The sequence below is a fragment of the Rhinolophus hipposideros genome (assembly GCF_964194185.1).
Source record: "Rhinolophus hipposideros genome assembly, chromosome: 20".
Classification (NCBI taxonomy): Eukaryota; Metazoa; Chordata; class Mammalia; order Chiroptera; family Rhinolophidae; genus Rhinolophus; species Rhinolophus hipposideros.
The window spans coordinates 49,759,454-49,773,946 of NC_138066.1; the positions used below are offsets into that span (position 1 = coordinate 49,759,454).

Consider the following 14,493-nt stretch of genomic DNA (forward strand, 5'->3'; position numbering starts at 1 on the left):
AGTAAGAAGTGATCGTGGTGGTGGAATTTCTGGTGCTTAGTAGATGTGCAGAAAGCATGCAGGCCCAGGCTGAGTGCATTTAACGATTTCACAGATGCAGTGGGAAGGGGCAAGGGCTGGGTGCGAGTCCCTGCCCTCTTCCCAGCCCACAGTGCAACTTCATTTTATCTTCTCCTGGCCAGTTTCCCCTTCACATAGTATGGTAAGGGGCAGGACCAGAAGGTGTCTGAGGTCCCATGGAGCTCAGAGGTCCTGGGAATGTGGGTCCCGCACGGGTTCTCAAGGTCATACTGTCTCCAACGAAGGCAGTGTGAAGGGTTTGGGCGCACCGAGGGGGTAGCTCCACCAGGCAGGGCCGTTAGAGCTCCTGGGCCACCTGTTAGCCCTCTTCCCATGGGACAGGGGCAGCGTTGGCTTCCTCAGAAGGTGTCAGCACATCCCAGGCCATCGTTTTGCCTCTCCCATCCTTGTCCATGGCTGTTTGTAGACTCTTATGTTTCAGGCTGGCTCAGGCCACTGTGGGCACCTTTACGGGCGAGAGAGCTCAGGGAACCCTTCTAGCCAGTGCCATACCTGGGGTGGCCCTCGGCCCTGGGAGGTGCGTTCTGGATTCCCAGGACTTTGTTGCAGAGTGGGCTGAAGTAGCAGTAATAATAATGAATGACGATAATAAATAAGAATAACAGCCACCCTCTACTGAGTACTTTTCATGAACTTTGACCTTGACCAATGAGAAGGTCCTATCCAGGTGTACGATTCCCAAATGAAGGAACTGGGCTCAGGCAGGGAAAGGACTGGCCCAGGCCACAGAGCCAGTGGGGACTGAGCCCGGCCTCTGTTGTCTGTACAGCCCGGTGGTGCTGAGAGCTGGGACAATCTCAGGACTGCCACATTTATGGGGGGTAAAAAGGTCCCATGATTCCTTGTGGGTCCCTGCCCAACTAGGAGGGATGGTGGGACCCTTTGGGCTGGTGTGTCAGTCCTGCTGGCCCTAAGAGGTTCCTGATAACGCAAAAGGCCCCCCAGCCTTTCTGCCCCTGCCCAGCACCCACAGTTTACAGGCTGAGGCCAGAGAACCTCACTGTCCTCTTGCTGGAATCATCTCGGCCTCAGATCCTTTTAAGTCCCTGGGTCAGCGGTTTCAATGTGGGGAGACTCACCTTTTTCAAATGTGCCATTCCGCATACAGCACATCTAATTGGGAGCTTCATCCTATCCAGAAGGGGAGGGACCTAACTTGGAGTGCCCACCACAAATAATAACAATAACAGGTGCCCTACAAGTGACAGTTAAAACCAAGGCTAAGTATGTGATACCATTTAGGCCTCAAAGCAGCCATATGGGAGTCATCTCCTGCGCTGGGCCTATGTGTGATTCTCCTGTGTATCTCCGCACCCAGAGCCGAGGCTGGCGCGGAGCCGGCGTGTGGGAAATCTGTGTGGAAGGCACATGTCGGGGGCCCTCCTCCTGGACATCCCTTCTGAGGTCCCCAGCCTGCCCCCTGCCCACCTCTCCACGTCTTCACTACGTACAGTCCTTCCACTCTGCCAGAAGCCCACCCGTTCAGGCTCATCTGGCTTACCCACTTTCTGCTTTTAAAATGCATGTACCAAAGATAAAAAAGGAAATAAAAATATGCTGTAAGTGGGAGGAGGGTTAAAGTGCTCTCAGTCATTGGTGCTAGTGGAAGGAAGATTAGGGGTGCATTAGATGGGGGGAGAAAGGCCAAGGGGATCGTCTCCATGGTCCCCTGCCTGGGCTTGTCCCCTGGTAACAGGCCCTACAGGGTTAGGATGGCTGTTACTAGGGAAACTCCTTCGGCCAGAACTCTTTCTGCCTTTGCCACCTGCCAGGAGGGTGTTCACTGTTACCCCCATAGAAATGGTGCTAAGCGCCCCATCCCTGTGATTGTCACTCTCTAGACCCGAAAGGGCCTATGGTTTTTTGCCTGGTCATGGCCTTGGCCTGATGTCCTGCCCCTGTGCCCACCTGGAGGCACAGACCCCTTCCAGGTGAATCGGTACCTGCCTCACGGCTCACGTATGGGCACTACCGCCCAGGATGGAGGGGCTGGGCAATGGGTTTTCTCTGTGCAACCAGCCACGTCCCAGGGCAGCCTGCCCTTTCTGATTGATTGGGTCCAGTGTTCCCTCTGTGACTCCAGGCTGCTTCCCTGTGTCCTGAGGACACAGGACTGGGCCCCTTGTATAATCTCTGCATGAGTGTCTGGGCGTTTGTCTGCAAGGGCTGAATCCCTGTGCTCCTGCAGCCTTCGTTGCTCAGCACCCCCCCCCCCCCAGGAGCATCTTGTCCCATCTGCTCCTCTGTAGCACAGCAGCCATTTCAGCAGGAACCAAGCTGCTGGGCTGGAACCCCATGTCCCACTCAATAGCTGTGTGACCCTGAGCAAGTAACTCAACCTTGCTGTGCCTTGGTTAGCTCGTCCGTACAGTGGGGCCATTAAAAAGGAATTGTGATATCAGGAGAATGAAATGAGACCATGTACATAAAGAGCTTGGCAAGTGAGTTCTCCCTGGTAGATACTTTATTATCATTCCCAGCATGTATTCTCCTGTTCTTCTCACATGCTAAGGTCTGGGGAGAGCCCTGCCTTTCTGGGCTGTGTCAGGACTACAGGGGTCCTTCCTCCAGAAAAAATATGAAAAGTTGTGTTAATTTCCTAGGGCTTCTGGGACAAGCTCCCACACACTGAGGAGCTTAAACAGCAGGAATGTATTGTCTCACAGTTCTAGAGGCCAGAAGTTCAAGATGAAGGTGTGGCAGAGTGTTAGCAGGGCCACGCTCTCTTTGAAGGCGCTTAGGAGGATGTGTTCCAGGCCCTTCTCCTGGCTTCGGGTAGTTTCTTGGTTCATATGTCCAGTCTTCCCATGTGTGTGTCTGCGTCCAAATTCCCCTTTTTGTTAGGAGACCAGTCACATTGGACTCAGGCCTACCCTTCTCCAGTATGACCTCATAGTCACTCCAACAGTTATACCCAAATATAATTCCAGAAATAATTCCTTCCTTTTAAATAAGTTCACGTTTTGAGATAGTGGGAGTTAGGACTGTAACATACAAATTGTAGGGGTCACAGTTTAACCAATAGGAAAATTATATTTTATGGCTGCATGGGTAGAGAGACAAATATATTCGGATTCCATAGAAAACATTTTCTTTGACCTGCAATGTTTTCCCTGATTTTTAAAAAATTAAAACATGTTCGTGGACCCCTAAAAGCGTTGTGAACCCTGGCACTGCGCCTCCTGGGCTTGATGGAGAGTCAGCCCTGCCGTACCCCTGACGCCACGGTGACAACCCCACGACTCTGGGTTCCCTTGGGCCCCATCGATGGGCTGGAGGCAGTGTCCGCCATCTCCCCAGTCTGTCTCCCCCACTTCCTGTTCCACTTAAGTGTTTCCCAGGTCACCAGTGTCTGTAGTCTGAGGTCTCGTGCCATCCACTTTGTCATTTAAAAAAAAAAGCTTCTTAGAGAAGCCTAATCACATATGATTTGAAAATAGAAAGTGCTGCTGCACACATGCTAAGTCCAGTATAATAATAGTGACACCAAGTAATTCCGTTTTGAACAAGTTGAACTTGTAAAATCAGACAGATGCCATCTGCACTATTTAAAGCCCGAGCTAGCGATATGTTTTATGCAGAAATGCTTGTCATACGAAAATTGCTGAATCCCTGAAAAAGTAAAGTGCTTTGCTCTATAGTTAGACTCATGACACTTCTCGGGGCTGGGATGACCACTGTAGGTAGGGAGTTGAAAGCATCTCAGGCATTTACTGAGTGCCTACTGTATGCTGAGCTTTTTACAGTCAGCCTGTGTCTAATCCTTGTAATCACTCTGTGAGGTAGTTGAGATTATTCAGCTTTTACCGGAGCCAACCCGAGTTCAGAGAGGTTAAGTAACTGGCCCAAGGTCACACAGCTCTCCAGTGGTGTCCAGACTGGAATCTAGGACCTCTGACTCCGAGGCCCTGACTCTTTCCAATAAATCTCTGAATAATGTGGAGAGTCACTGACCCCGGGCTTGAGAAGTCATGGGGGTCCCCAGTTCTTCATCTCCTGTGACAGTAGCAGCAGAATTAAGCTTGGGTTTCGGCAAGAGGAGCCCAGGTTGGACAGAAGAAGTTCCTGACAGCAGGGGTGTAGGAGGGGAGACAGGAGAACCTGGGCTCTCTTTTTGTGGTGGATTAAAAACCGTTTTTCTTCAGTTCTGCAGATGGTGATTATATGCATGTCCTGGGGCTGCCATAAAAAAATGACCACAAACCAGATGGCTTCAAACAACAGAAATGTATTCTCTCTCCGTTCTGGAGGCTGGAAGTCTGGAATCAGGGTGTCTTCCGGGCCTCGTTCCTTCCGAAGGCCCCAGGGGAGGGTCCTTCCTGCCTCCTCCAGCTTCTGGTTTGTAGATGCGGCACTGCCATCTGCCTATAGGCTGTCTTCTCCCTGTACATCCTCACGTGGCCTCTTACAAAGACACCAGTCATTGAGCTCATGGCCGCCCGAATCCAGTCTGACCTCAACTAAGTCCGTCGGCAGAAACCCCATTTCCAAGTATGGTCATATTCTGAGGTGCCAGGTGGATGGGAATTTTGAAGGACACTTTTCAATCCAAAATAGTGATGGACCCCTGATCACATGGCCGGTACGGGGCAGTATCAGGCTCCACATATGAAAGCGCGTCCTTGTCCTGGACAATTCTGGGCTCCTTTGGGGGTTTCAAGCCCATCACTGACAAGTGTACCCCCTGGGTACAGGGGGCTCAGAGAAGTGATCTGGCTCCCATAGGGTGGAAGGAGCGAAGCCTTGAGGGAGAGACGCTTTCGGGAAGACTCGAAGTAGGGTGGGGTCCCTTCCACTGTCTCCGGGGACCTGGCAGGACCCCCAGCTGGTCCCTGACAGGGGTCATTTGTGCTCTGAGGTCTCCAGTTAGAAGTCAAGAAGGGCACGTGGTCCTTCCTCACCCCAGAGCACCCCTTGTCATGCCGTGGCCACCTGTGCTCGGTACCCACTCAGATCCAGCATGTGTCAGGTTCTGGCTGTCTGCACTGTGGCCGCCTCCTTTGGTCACCTAAATATTCTTCCCAGTCAGAAGAGGGTCTAACTGGAATTATAGGTTGGTGGGGAAACACCCTGTTCTCATAGGTTGGTGGGGAAGCAGTGCCACAATCCTCATTTGGAACTCATTTCAGAGCCCAGTGAGGTCAAGGTCATCACGTTCCTTCTCTGGTCTGACCCAGGCATTCTCAATGGGAGGGTACCACCCCCGGAATTGGGTGAAAACTGGTTCTTGAGGGACAAGACAATCTTAGGCCATGTTGTGTAAACAGATAAGCAGAACATCTGAGGGGGTCATGACATTCCAAGGGGGGCGGTGAGAAGGGCAAAATGTCTCCAAAGGCTCCGTAGGGGCCCGTAATGAAAGAAATTTGAGAAACCCTGATCAGCCCAAATCTCTTTTGCTGCAGCTCCAACCACACCACAGTGGTAGCCGTAGTGCTGGTTAACCCAGGGCTTATGTCACATGGGTGCTGCTGATCTGTGTTCTCCACATCTTTCCTCTGTTGGTCGTCACCATGACTCTACGAGGTTGGGGCCATTTTCTTCTCCATTTTAAAAAAGGAGTGTGCCGGGGCACAGAGAGGGTAAGTGACTTACCCAGGGTCACACAGCTCCTAAGAGGCAGAGCTCCAGCTCATTTCCTTGTGCGTTACTATGAATTGGAGACAAGCGGATGTTCTCTTCCTGACAGCGTTCTTGACAATCTGAAGACCAAGGAGAAATATTCTTACTTCTTCCTGCCCGTGGATCTTTTGAGCAAAAGAAGCATTCGTCTTTTACATCTCTTCTCACTCGTATTTGTAATCTCATAGGAGGCTATTGTGGGTTGAATTGTGTCCTCTGAAAAGACATGTTGAAGTCCTTGCCCCCAGTACCCATGATGGTGATCTTATGTGAAAATAGAGTCTTTGCAGATGTGATCAAATTAAGATGAGGTCGTGCAGGATGTGGGTGAGCCCTGATCCAGTGGCCAGTGTCCTTATAAGAAGAGGAAATTTGGACGCACAGAGAAGCCCAGTGACGACAGGTTGGACAGAGGCAGCCACAAGCCAAGGAACGCTGCCAAGGGTTGCCCGCCCCAGCGGAGGCTGGGAGAAAGGCCGGGAACAGATGTGTTCTCAGAGGCACCGGGAGGAACCAGCCCCACCGACACCTTATCTCAGACGTCCAGCCTCTACAACTGTGAGAGAATCAATGTGTGTTGTTTTAAGCCACCAAATGGGTGGTAGTTTGGTACGGCAGCCCCAGGAAACAAATACAGAGGCGATGCCGTTTTCCACGCAAGTTGTTTGCTTTTGAGTGGATTGACCTGATAGTGTGTACACTGTGTACACATGCTTCCTTTTGTCCCCATCCCCACCTCCACGTCTGCCTTGCTCCTGCCGGTCCCCAATACTAGTCTCCCTTTTCTGTAACCACCCTTCCTCCCGTTACGGAAAGTGGAGGTAGGAGCAGAAGGCGGCCTGAGAGGGCAGGTGGCCACTGGGGGTCACTACTGTGCCTTCTCTGGTGGGCAGGTCACCAGCCGAGAAGAGGAGGGGAGGTGGGTTTTAAAGACCTGCGAAGAGCCCGGGTTGGAAAAAATCCTCCTTCACATAATTCCAATTACGTGCGGCAATCAAGACCCAGTCTTTGTAAAGGGATAAACCAAGCTTAAACTGGGCCTGCAAAGCCAGAGGACCAGGTAAGAATTAAAGGAAACAGAGCTAATGCACTGAAACCAGCAAGCAGCTTCCTGAAGGAAGCCCCCGGGGTCCTGCTTGCACTGAGACCCATATGCCTGCAGAGTGAGATGTATCTCAGTAGGAGTGTTTGCAATGAGATGAATAGTGTGTGACGTCTAATAAACTTCTCTGGGAGTTGAGGAGTAATCAGTACAGGGAAATAAATTCTCCCCAAATAAAGGCAACATGAGTATTGATGGTGGGGCGGGAGGGCCGTGATATTTGTGGCAGTCAACACATTTAAGATCTTGGGAAGAATTCATTCTCAGAACCCAACAATAATTTACTCGAGATTTAATAGTTGGCAAGTCCCTGGGCTGCTTTGGGTGGAATTTATTTTGGCATGATATAGCCCTTCTGGGAAGAAAGAGAGAAACAGACTCAGGCAGCTGGCTGTGCCCAGGAAAATGGTCTCTGCCACCCGAGGTCCCTTGCTGATCCTGTGCAGGCTCCTGAATGGAATTCTGGGCCTGCCTCAGCCCCAGGCACTGCCCTGCGAAACTCCTGCAGACACGCCTGGCACATGCAGATGTGGGCTTTCCCACATCTGTGTAAGGTGTGTGCCCTGGATGTTTAGAGATCCCCTCCAGCCCAAGCTGGGGGCGTGGGCTGATGGCCCCATTGCCTGGCCTGACTTTTGTCATCCGTCACTGCCTCTGCATTTCCGTTCATTGTAGGGTGGCAGCCTCTGGGTGCTGGGAGCCCAGCATCCTCCCTCGTTGCTTGCTGGCTGAGGCCCTGCTGGGAAGGCCACCAAGGCAGGCTCTGCTGCTAAGCCCTGGCTTCTCCCTCTTAGGCTGCCTCCAGGGGCTGGCCTCATGGACAGGATCCAGGCCATCGCTCAGAACGTCTCGGACATTGCTGTCAAGGTGGACCAGCTACTGCGCCATAGCCTGCTCCTGCACAGCAAGGGTGGGGGCTCGGAACACCCCTCGACCCCCAGGAGGCCAGTGTACTGGGGGACGTCCGGGACTGGGCCCTGACTTCTCCCATAACAGCTGCCCAGGCTCCTCGGACCCCGTTTCAGACTCTCAGCAGGGTGACTTGGGGTTCATCCACCCCGACCTGGTGTAAGGGTGCTGAGGACAGCAGAGGTCTCTGGACCTCCACTTGATGTGGGGAGCAGCAGTCTGGGGCTACAGGCCCAACCTCTGCCCCCTGAAAAAGGTGGGGGTGCATTTGGGGGGTGTATGAGGCCTGCCCATCCACGCAGCTGGTCCATAGCCATTTAAGCCAGCTCCTTACTGGGTCTGAACTTCCTAAGGAGAGTGTGGGGGTGGCAGAGGGGGCAGCCCCGGCTTGGGGACGCCCTGGCGGGTGGCCTTTCAGGTGAGTAAACTCAGGCTGAAGGCTGTGCCCGCTCCGCCCTACCCCTCCCACCCAGCCCAGCCCCTCCTCACCCCTGTCTCTACCGGGCTCCATCCTGGACCCAGATCCTCAGCAAGGTGACCTTCTCTCCTGATAGTGTCTGAAAGCCGGCGGGACCAGTGTGAGGCGCCTAGTGACCCCAAGTTCCCCGACTGCTCAGGGAAGGTGGAGGTGAGGCCTGGGGCTGAGGGTGGGCGTGACCAGCAAGGGGGCTTCTCTGTAGGGTCTATGCCCCAGACTAGCTCTGGGGGTCCGCTGCTGGCAGGGCTTTCCGCTAGGGCCTCTGCCCAGCCCCCGGCGCCCGACCCTGGCACTAGCTGGCAGAGGCCAATCTCAGGGAAACGGCTTCTCTGCTTGGGCTATCTGCCTGGCCCACCAACCCATATTCCACAGGAGGAGCCATGTGTCAGTACCTTTTTATAGCAAACAAACCACTAAACATATGTGCACTACGACCAGCAGCCTGATTCCCAACACATTGAGACAAGTGGACTCAGTCTCCCTTTCCCCGATCCTCGGGGTCCAGCCAGCTGGACTGAGGGAGCCTCTCGGGCCCCACCTCCTGGGACCTATCGCTGCATGAAGGCTGTCCAGCCAGGGGCCAGTGCGTAGCTGTAAAAGCCAGTTCCTCACTGGTTCTGAACTCCCTAAGAAGGGGTGGGGGGCACTGCAGATCCCTTCCTTGGTGACCTCGTAGGGATCACGGTGGGTGGGTCCTGCCCCAGCCCCAGCCCCTGCCTCCTCCAAGACTGCGCCTGACCTTGGCCTCAGCTGTATCCCGCCAGGTCGCAAGGTGCTGCCCCTGCCACTGTGTCCTGACCTGGCTTTATTTCCCCAGGGGCGTCCTCTTTCTGGGCCTGGGAGATGGTGGTCCAGCCTGGCCCTCCCTGAGGTTCTCAGTGGCCAGGACAGGGTCTTGGGGCCCTAGTTCAGTCTCTCTCCCCTGCTTCTGTCCCTCTTTGGGGTGGGCCCCAGAGGCCCTATCCTGGGGGAACCTCAGGGTCCCCAGGGACATGCATGCAAGGGACGCCAAGGTTGCGGGTGGGCTGGGACCGGCCCCCTGGCCCAGGCTGGCCTCTCTGCAGTGGATGCGTGCCCGCTGGACCTCTGACCCCTGCTATGCCTTCTTCGGGGTGGATGGCACCGAGTGCTCCTTCCTCATCTACCTCAGTGAGGTCGAGTGGTTCTGTCCCCCGCTGCCCTGGAGGAACCAGACGGCCACCCACACGGCCCCCAAACCCCTCCGCAAAGTCCAGGTAGGCCTGGGAGGTGGGTGGGCCGGTGAGGGGTTGGTGGACATGCCAGCTGGCCTCCCCAGGCTGGACAGCCCTGGGGGACAGTGGGAGGAACCCTTCCCCCGGTAAAAGGAGGCTGACCAGCTCTGCCTGGTTGGTGGGCAGGTCCCAGCCGGCCCTCCTGGACAGGAAACCAGCCTGATGGTGCCCGTCCTACCTTCTGGGGATGCTGCAAAGCTGGGTTTCCTTGAGGGGCAGGCTGGGGCCCTAGAGGCGCCCGCTTCATGGACTCTAATAGTCATAGCTGGCCCTTCTTGAGGGCTTCCTGCATGCCAGACACTATTTGTACTTAAACCCTCCAGCAGTCCTCGTGCGGCGTATTTATCAGATGACGAACCTAGATGACGTCCGGAGAGCTGAGCTAACTTGTACAAGGCGTACAATTAACTCTGGCTCCACTGGCACGCGGCCCAGCCCCCCTGCCATTTGAGCCCCTGCTCTGACCACTGCCCTCACTGCCTCCTTGTAGCAGCTGGGATCCCTGGGAACTATCACAGCTGACCACATCCCGGAGGGCTCGGGAGACTGGTCAGAGCTGGGCTGGGACACACCACCTTGGCCGGGGCGCCCCAACTGTCGGGGCCGGTGGGCCTCTTAGGGAGAAAAGAGCTGGAGCAGGCTGCAGACTCCCTGGGAGTGTGCCAGCCCCTGTCCTCAGGGCTGCAGGCGATGGCGGAGGCATAGCCACAGGTCTGGGGGTCAGAGAATCGGGGACTGGACTTCCCTCCAGGCAGTTTTCCGGAGCAACCTGTCCCACCTGCTGGAGCTGATGGGCAGCGGGAAAGAGTCTCTGATCTTCATGAAGAAACGGACCAAGCGGCTCACTGCCCAATGGGCCCTGGCTGCCCAGCACCTGGCACAGAAGCTGGGGGACACCCAGAGGGACCAGAAGCAGGTAACTTACCCTCTCTGTGTGTTCGGGGAGCTGAGCTCAGAGCTTAGAAAATGAGCTCAGGGCCTCAGGATTCCAAGTGGCACACTGGGTCTGCCCTCGAAAGACTTTTATAGAATTTATTTGAATTTGAGCCAGAAGGGAGAGGGGAGGCAGAGTCAGGATAGATGAATGTGGTAGCTCTTTTCAGGTCTGAGGCACAATGAAAAGCCCACCTGCCCCCTTAAGGGTCCTGCATTCTGCAGACAATCTTGTTCTTGTCTGGAAGAAGAGTCATGGTGTTTGTCTGCAATGTTGGAAATAAGGTAGCCTGTTTGGGGGAGGTCTGTTGGTCCGTCCATCCATCCATCCATCCACCCACCTATCCATCCATCCATCCATCCATCTGTCCATCCATCCTTCCATCCATCCATCCACCCACCTATCCATCCATCCATCCATCCATCTGTCCATCCATCCTTCCATCCACCCATCCGTCCATCCATCCATCCATCCACCCACCTATCCATCCATCCATCCATCCATCCATCCATCCATCCATCCATCCATCCATCCATCCATCCACCCACCCATCCATCCATCCATCCACGCATCTGTCCGTCCATCCATCCATCCATCCATCCATCCATCCATCCATCCATCCATCCATCCACGCATCTGTCCATCCATCCACCCATCCATCCACCCATCCATCCATCCATCCATCCATCCATCCATCCATCCACCCACCCACCCATCCATCCATCCACGTATCCTTCCTTCCATCCTTACTTCTTCCCTCCCTCTCTCTCTCCCTCCCTTCCTCCCTCCCGCCCTCCCTCCCTCTATCCATCCATCCATCCACCCTTCTTTCCTACCTTCCTTCCTTCCTTCCCTCCCTCCCTCCTGCCCTCCCTCCTTCCATCCATCTATCCACCCATCCATCTATCCTCTCTTCCCTTCCTTCCTTCCTTCCTTCCTTCCTTCCTTCCTTCCTTCCTTCCTTTCTTCCCTCCACCCCTCCTTCTGTTCTACCTTCCTTCCTCCTTTCCTTCTTTCCTTCCTTCCATCCATCCATCCATCCATCCACCCATCCATCCATCTATCCACCCGTCCTTCCATCCATCTAATAAGTACACACCTGACTCGCACATCACCCTGTCTATTTCTTTCAGAGTCCCTATCATTTCATGAAATTCTGTCTTGTCTGTGTTCACTGTTGTCTCCTCTTCCATCTGGAACGTAAGCACCTTGAGGGCAGGATGTGACCGTTTTTGTTCACCTGTATCGCCAGTGCCTAGCTCCGTTACTCTGCCTCTTGGTTCCCCTGCTGTAACAGAAAGCACCTGCGCAGGCACAGCCTGGGGACAGTTTGCTGCCGCCGGTCTCCCTGGGGTGGCAGGGCCGAGTGCTGTTACTCCTTTGTACTGACCCTCTGTGTCCCCTCAGATCCTTGTCCACATCGGCTTCCTGACCGAGGAGTCTGGGGACGTGTTCAGCCCGAGGGTGCTGAAGGGCGGGCCTCTGGGGGAGATGGTGCAGTGGGCGGACATCCTGGCTGCTCTCTACGTCCTGGGCCATGGCCTGCGGATCACAGTGTCCCTGAAGGAGCTGCAGAGGTGAGTGCCGGGGGAGGGGAGCAGAGAAAGGGGAACCCCGTCCCCAGGGGCTCCCTCTTTACCTGCTCAGTCTGCCACCCACCCCCTCTTCCTCCATGGTGACACTGGGTCACATTTGGAATGCACCAAGGAAGCGTATTTACATTGTGCTATTCACACAGCTGAGTTCTCCATCTCCGGGTCTGCGGGTACCCCGGGTACCCCGGTGTTTGTGCTCAGGGCTGACAAATAAGGGCTGTGGAATTGAGCCATGTTACGCATATGGGGGGGTCCCCTCTACATGCCATCCCGGTGGTCTTGGAGCAGCCTTGGTGTTTCTCTTCCGGAACTGGTCTCCTTCCTGGGCCTATTCTGGGGGTTGGGGACCAGTAAGACCTGGGGGGGGTGAGGTGGGCTGGTGGTGCCCACCCTTTCCCCAGTGCTTGCCTTTCTGAGGTCCCTCTGATGCTGTTGGAGGTAGGAGGCTGGTGACGAGAGGGGCGTATGATTGTGTGTGCATGAGCGAGTCTGATTAGATTTATTTTCAACTGCTAGATCTGTGGGATGAAGAAATGCATATGACTTTTCTTATTTTTTATTGATGTTTATTGTTTGATACATACAAAAATATCTGTGACACATGTTATGGGGCATAAGAATAGAGGGAGGTCCTGTGATTCCGCCATCTGACTTCAGAATGAGAATATTGCCAGGACTCGTCTTTCCCTGGGGCTGCCCTCTCTCACCCGTCCCTCTGCCGCCTCCTGAGGAAAATTGTATTTTGTTCAGCATTCCTTTGCTTTTTGGAAAAAAATAGATTCTTTTTTACATATTCATGTATCCATAAACAGTATATGGTTTAGTTGTATTGTGGTTTGGTTTTGAGCTTTGTAAAAATGGCATATACAGTATGTTGTCCCTGAGACTTGCTTTCTTCACTTGCTTTCTTCTGTTTCCAGGATTCAGTCGTGTTGTTGCATGAAGTTCTCGTTCATTCATTTTCTCTTCTGTATACTATTCCGTTGTGTGAAAGTACTATAACTATCCGCTCTTCTTGTCTGTGGATGTGTTTGCCTGCTTTTACAAGTTATTTTAGATAATTCAGTGGTGGACATTCTTGTATATGTCACCTGGTGCACCTGTGTCAGTTTTTGTTGGGTATAAACTAAGGCGCACAGTGGCTGGGGCTTTGGGGTGTGTGAAAACTCACCTTTACAAGATAATGCCAACTGTTTTCCTACGTGATTGCACTAAGTCAGCGCCACCATATGTGTGTTCCCCGGGGCCACATTCTCACCCCCACTCAGTGCTATCAGGCTTCCCAACTGAGGGCGTGCAGCGGCATCGTATCTTCTGAGGGTTTCCTTGACAACTAACAAGGCTGAGCCTCCTGTCGTATATTTGTCTGTCCTTTCCTCTTGGTGAAATGCCCAGTGATGTCGTTTGCTCACTTTGCTGCTGGGTTGTTTATTATACCCTTATGGACTTGTAGGAGTTCTTTATATCTATTATGGGTATAAATCATGTGTGAGTTACATGTGTTTAAAAAGCTCCTTATTGGTGGATTGCCTTTGGCATGTATGTGTTTGTTTCATTTTATTGAACAGAAGGCCGTAATTTTAATGTAATCAAAGTGTTGCACCTTTTCTTTAGGGTTAGGGATTTTTGTGCTCAATGGATGTCTGCTTCTCCTTTTCATTGGCTTTTGGATGACACTGTTCTTACTTTGCCCTAGAGCATAACTACGGAAAGCCTCAGAGTTCTTGGCCTACAAATTGACTTTCTTCATCAGCCCAGTAACTTACTCAGGTGGTTTTCAAGCTAAGTGGTGGTTCCTGTTTGGAACCCGCCCACCGTCTTGATAGTCTGGTGGGTCTAGCTGTCTCTCTTTCTGGTCAGCATTTTCTCCTGGCCTTGAATGCTGGTGTTCTGTAGCACAGGCGCGTTGGAGAGAGGAGGGTGCTGATGGGGGCAGAGCCATCAACAATCTTAGGTCAACTGTCCGCCAATCACTTGAGGAGAACTTCTCGTGACCTCGATCAGAGGGAGGTGCCAGGACCAGCCACACTGAGTAGGGGGAGAAGGAGGCTGAGGCTGGGTTGTGCTGTGAGGCCGCTAAATGACCTAGTGACTTGGTTTTCATCTTTGTGGCTTCAATTTCACACCACTGGTGTCTTTCTTTTAGGCTGATGCATTTGTCTCCAGTAGGCCTAGTAAAGATGCAAAGTGTCTTCAGAGAGGAAGGAAGCACACGTAAGTGAGGATGGAAAGGGGGAGAATGGGACAGGGACCAATGAGGGGCTGCACGGCTGTGGCAGCATTGGGAAGCACAGTTCCAGGTGGGGCGGCAGGTTCTGGGAGAGGAGGTGCCACCTTGAAATAGGACCCCCATCCCATCTGGATGAATGTCACCTGAGCTGCAAATACCAGGCTGGGAGCTGTCCCAGAGTGCTGGTGCTGAAACTGCAGACTAGCTACCCAGTGTTGGGAGAGGGAACCAGCACATCCCTCACTCTGGCTCTCACCCTGTGGCATTTTGTTGTCAGACAAAGCTGTTC

General features: G+C 53.5%; 1 protein-coding gene across 2 annotated transcripts in view; it reads left to right on the forward strand.

Moving 5' to 3' along the window:
* MGAT5B (alpha-1,6-mannosylglycoprotein 6-beta-N-acetylglucosaminyltransferase B) overlaps positions 1 to 14,493 on the forward strand; it is a 66,494-nt gene that overhangs the window by 18,869 nt on the left and 33,132 nt on the right. For both annotated transcript variants that reach the window (XM_081029648.1, XM_081029649.1), the window contains exons 4-8: positions 7,600 to 7,715; positions 8,269 to 8,342; positions 9,257 to 9,427; positions 10,197 to 10,361; positions 11,787 to 11,956. In XM_081029648.1, coding sequence (XP_080885774.1) covers positions 7,600 to 7,715; positions 8,269 to 8,342; positions 9,257 to 9,427; positions 10,197 to 10,361; positions 11,787 to 11,956 — 696 coding nt within the window. The remainder of the gene's footprint in view (positions 1 to 7,599; positions 7,716 to 8,268; positions 8,343 to 9,256; positions 9,428 to 10,196; positions 10,362 to 11,786; positions 11,957 to 14,493) is intronic.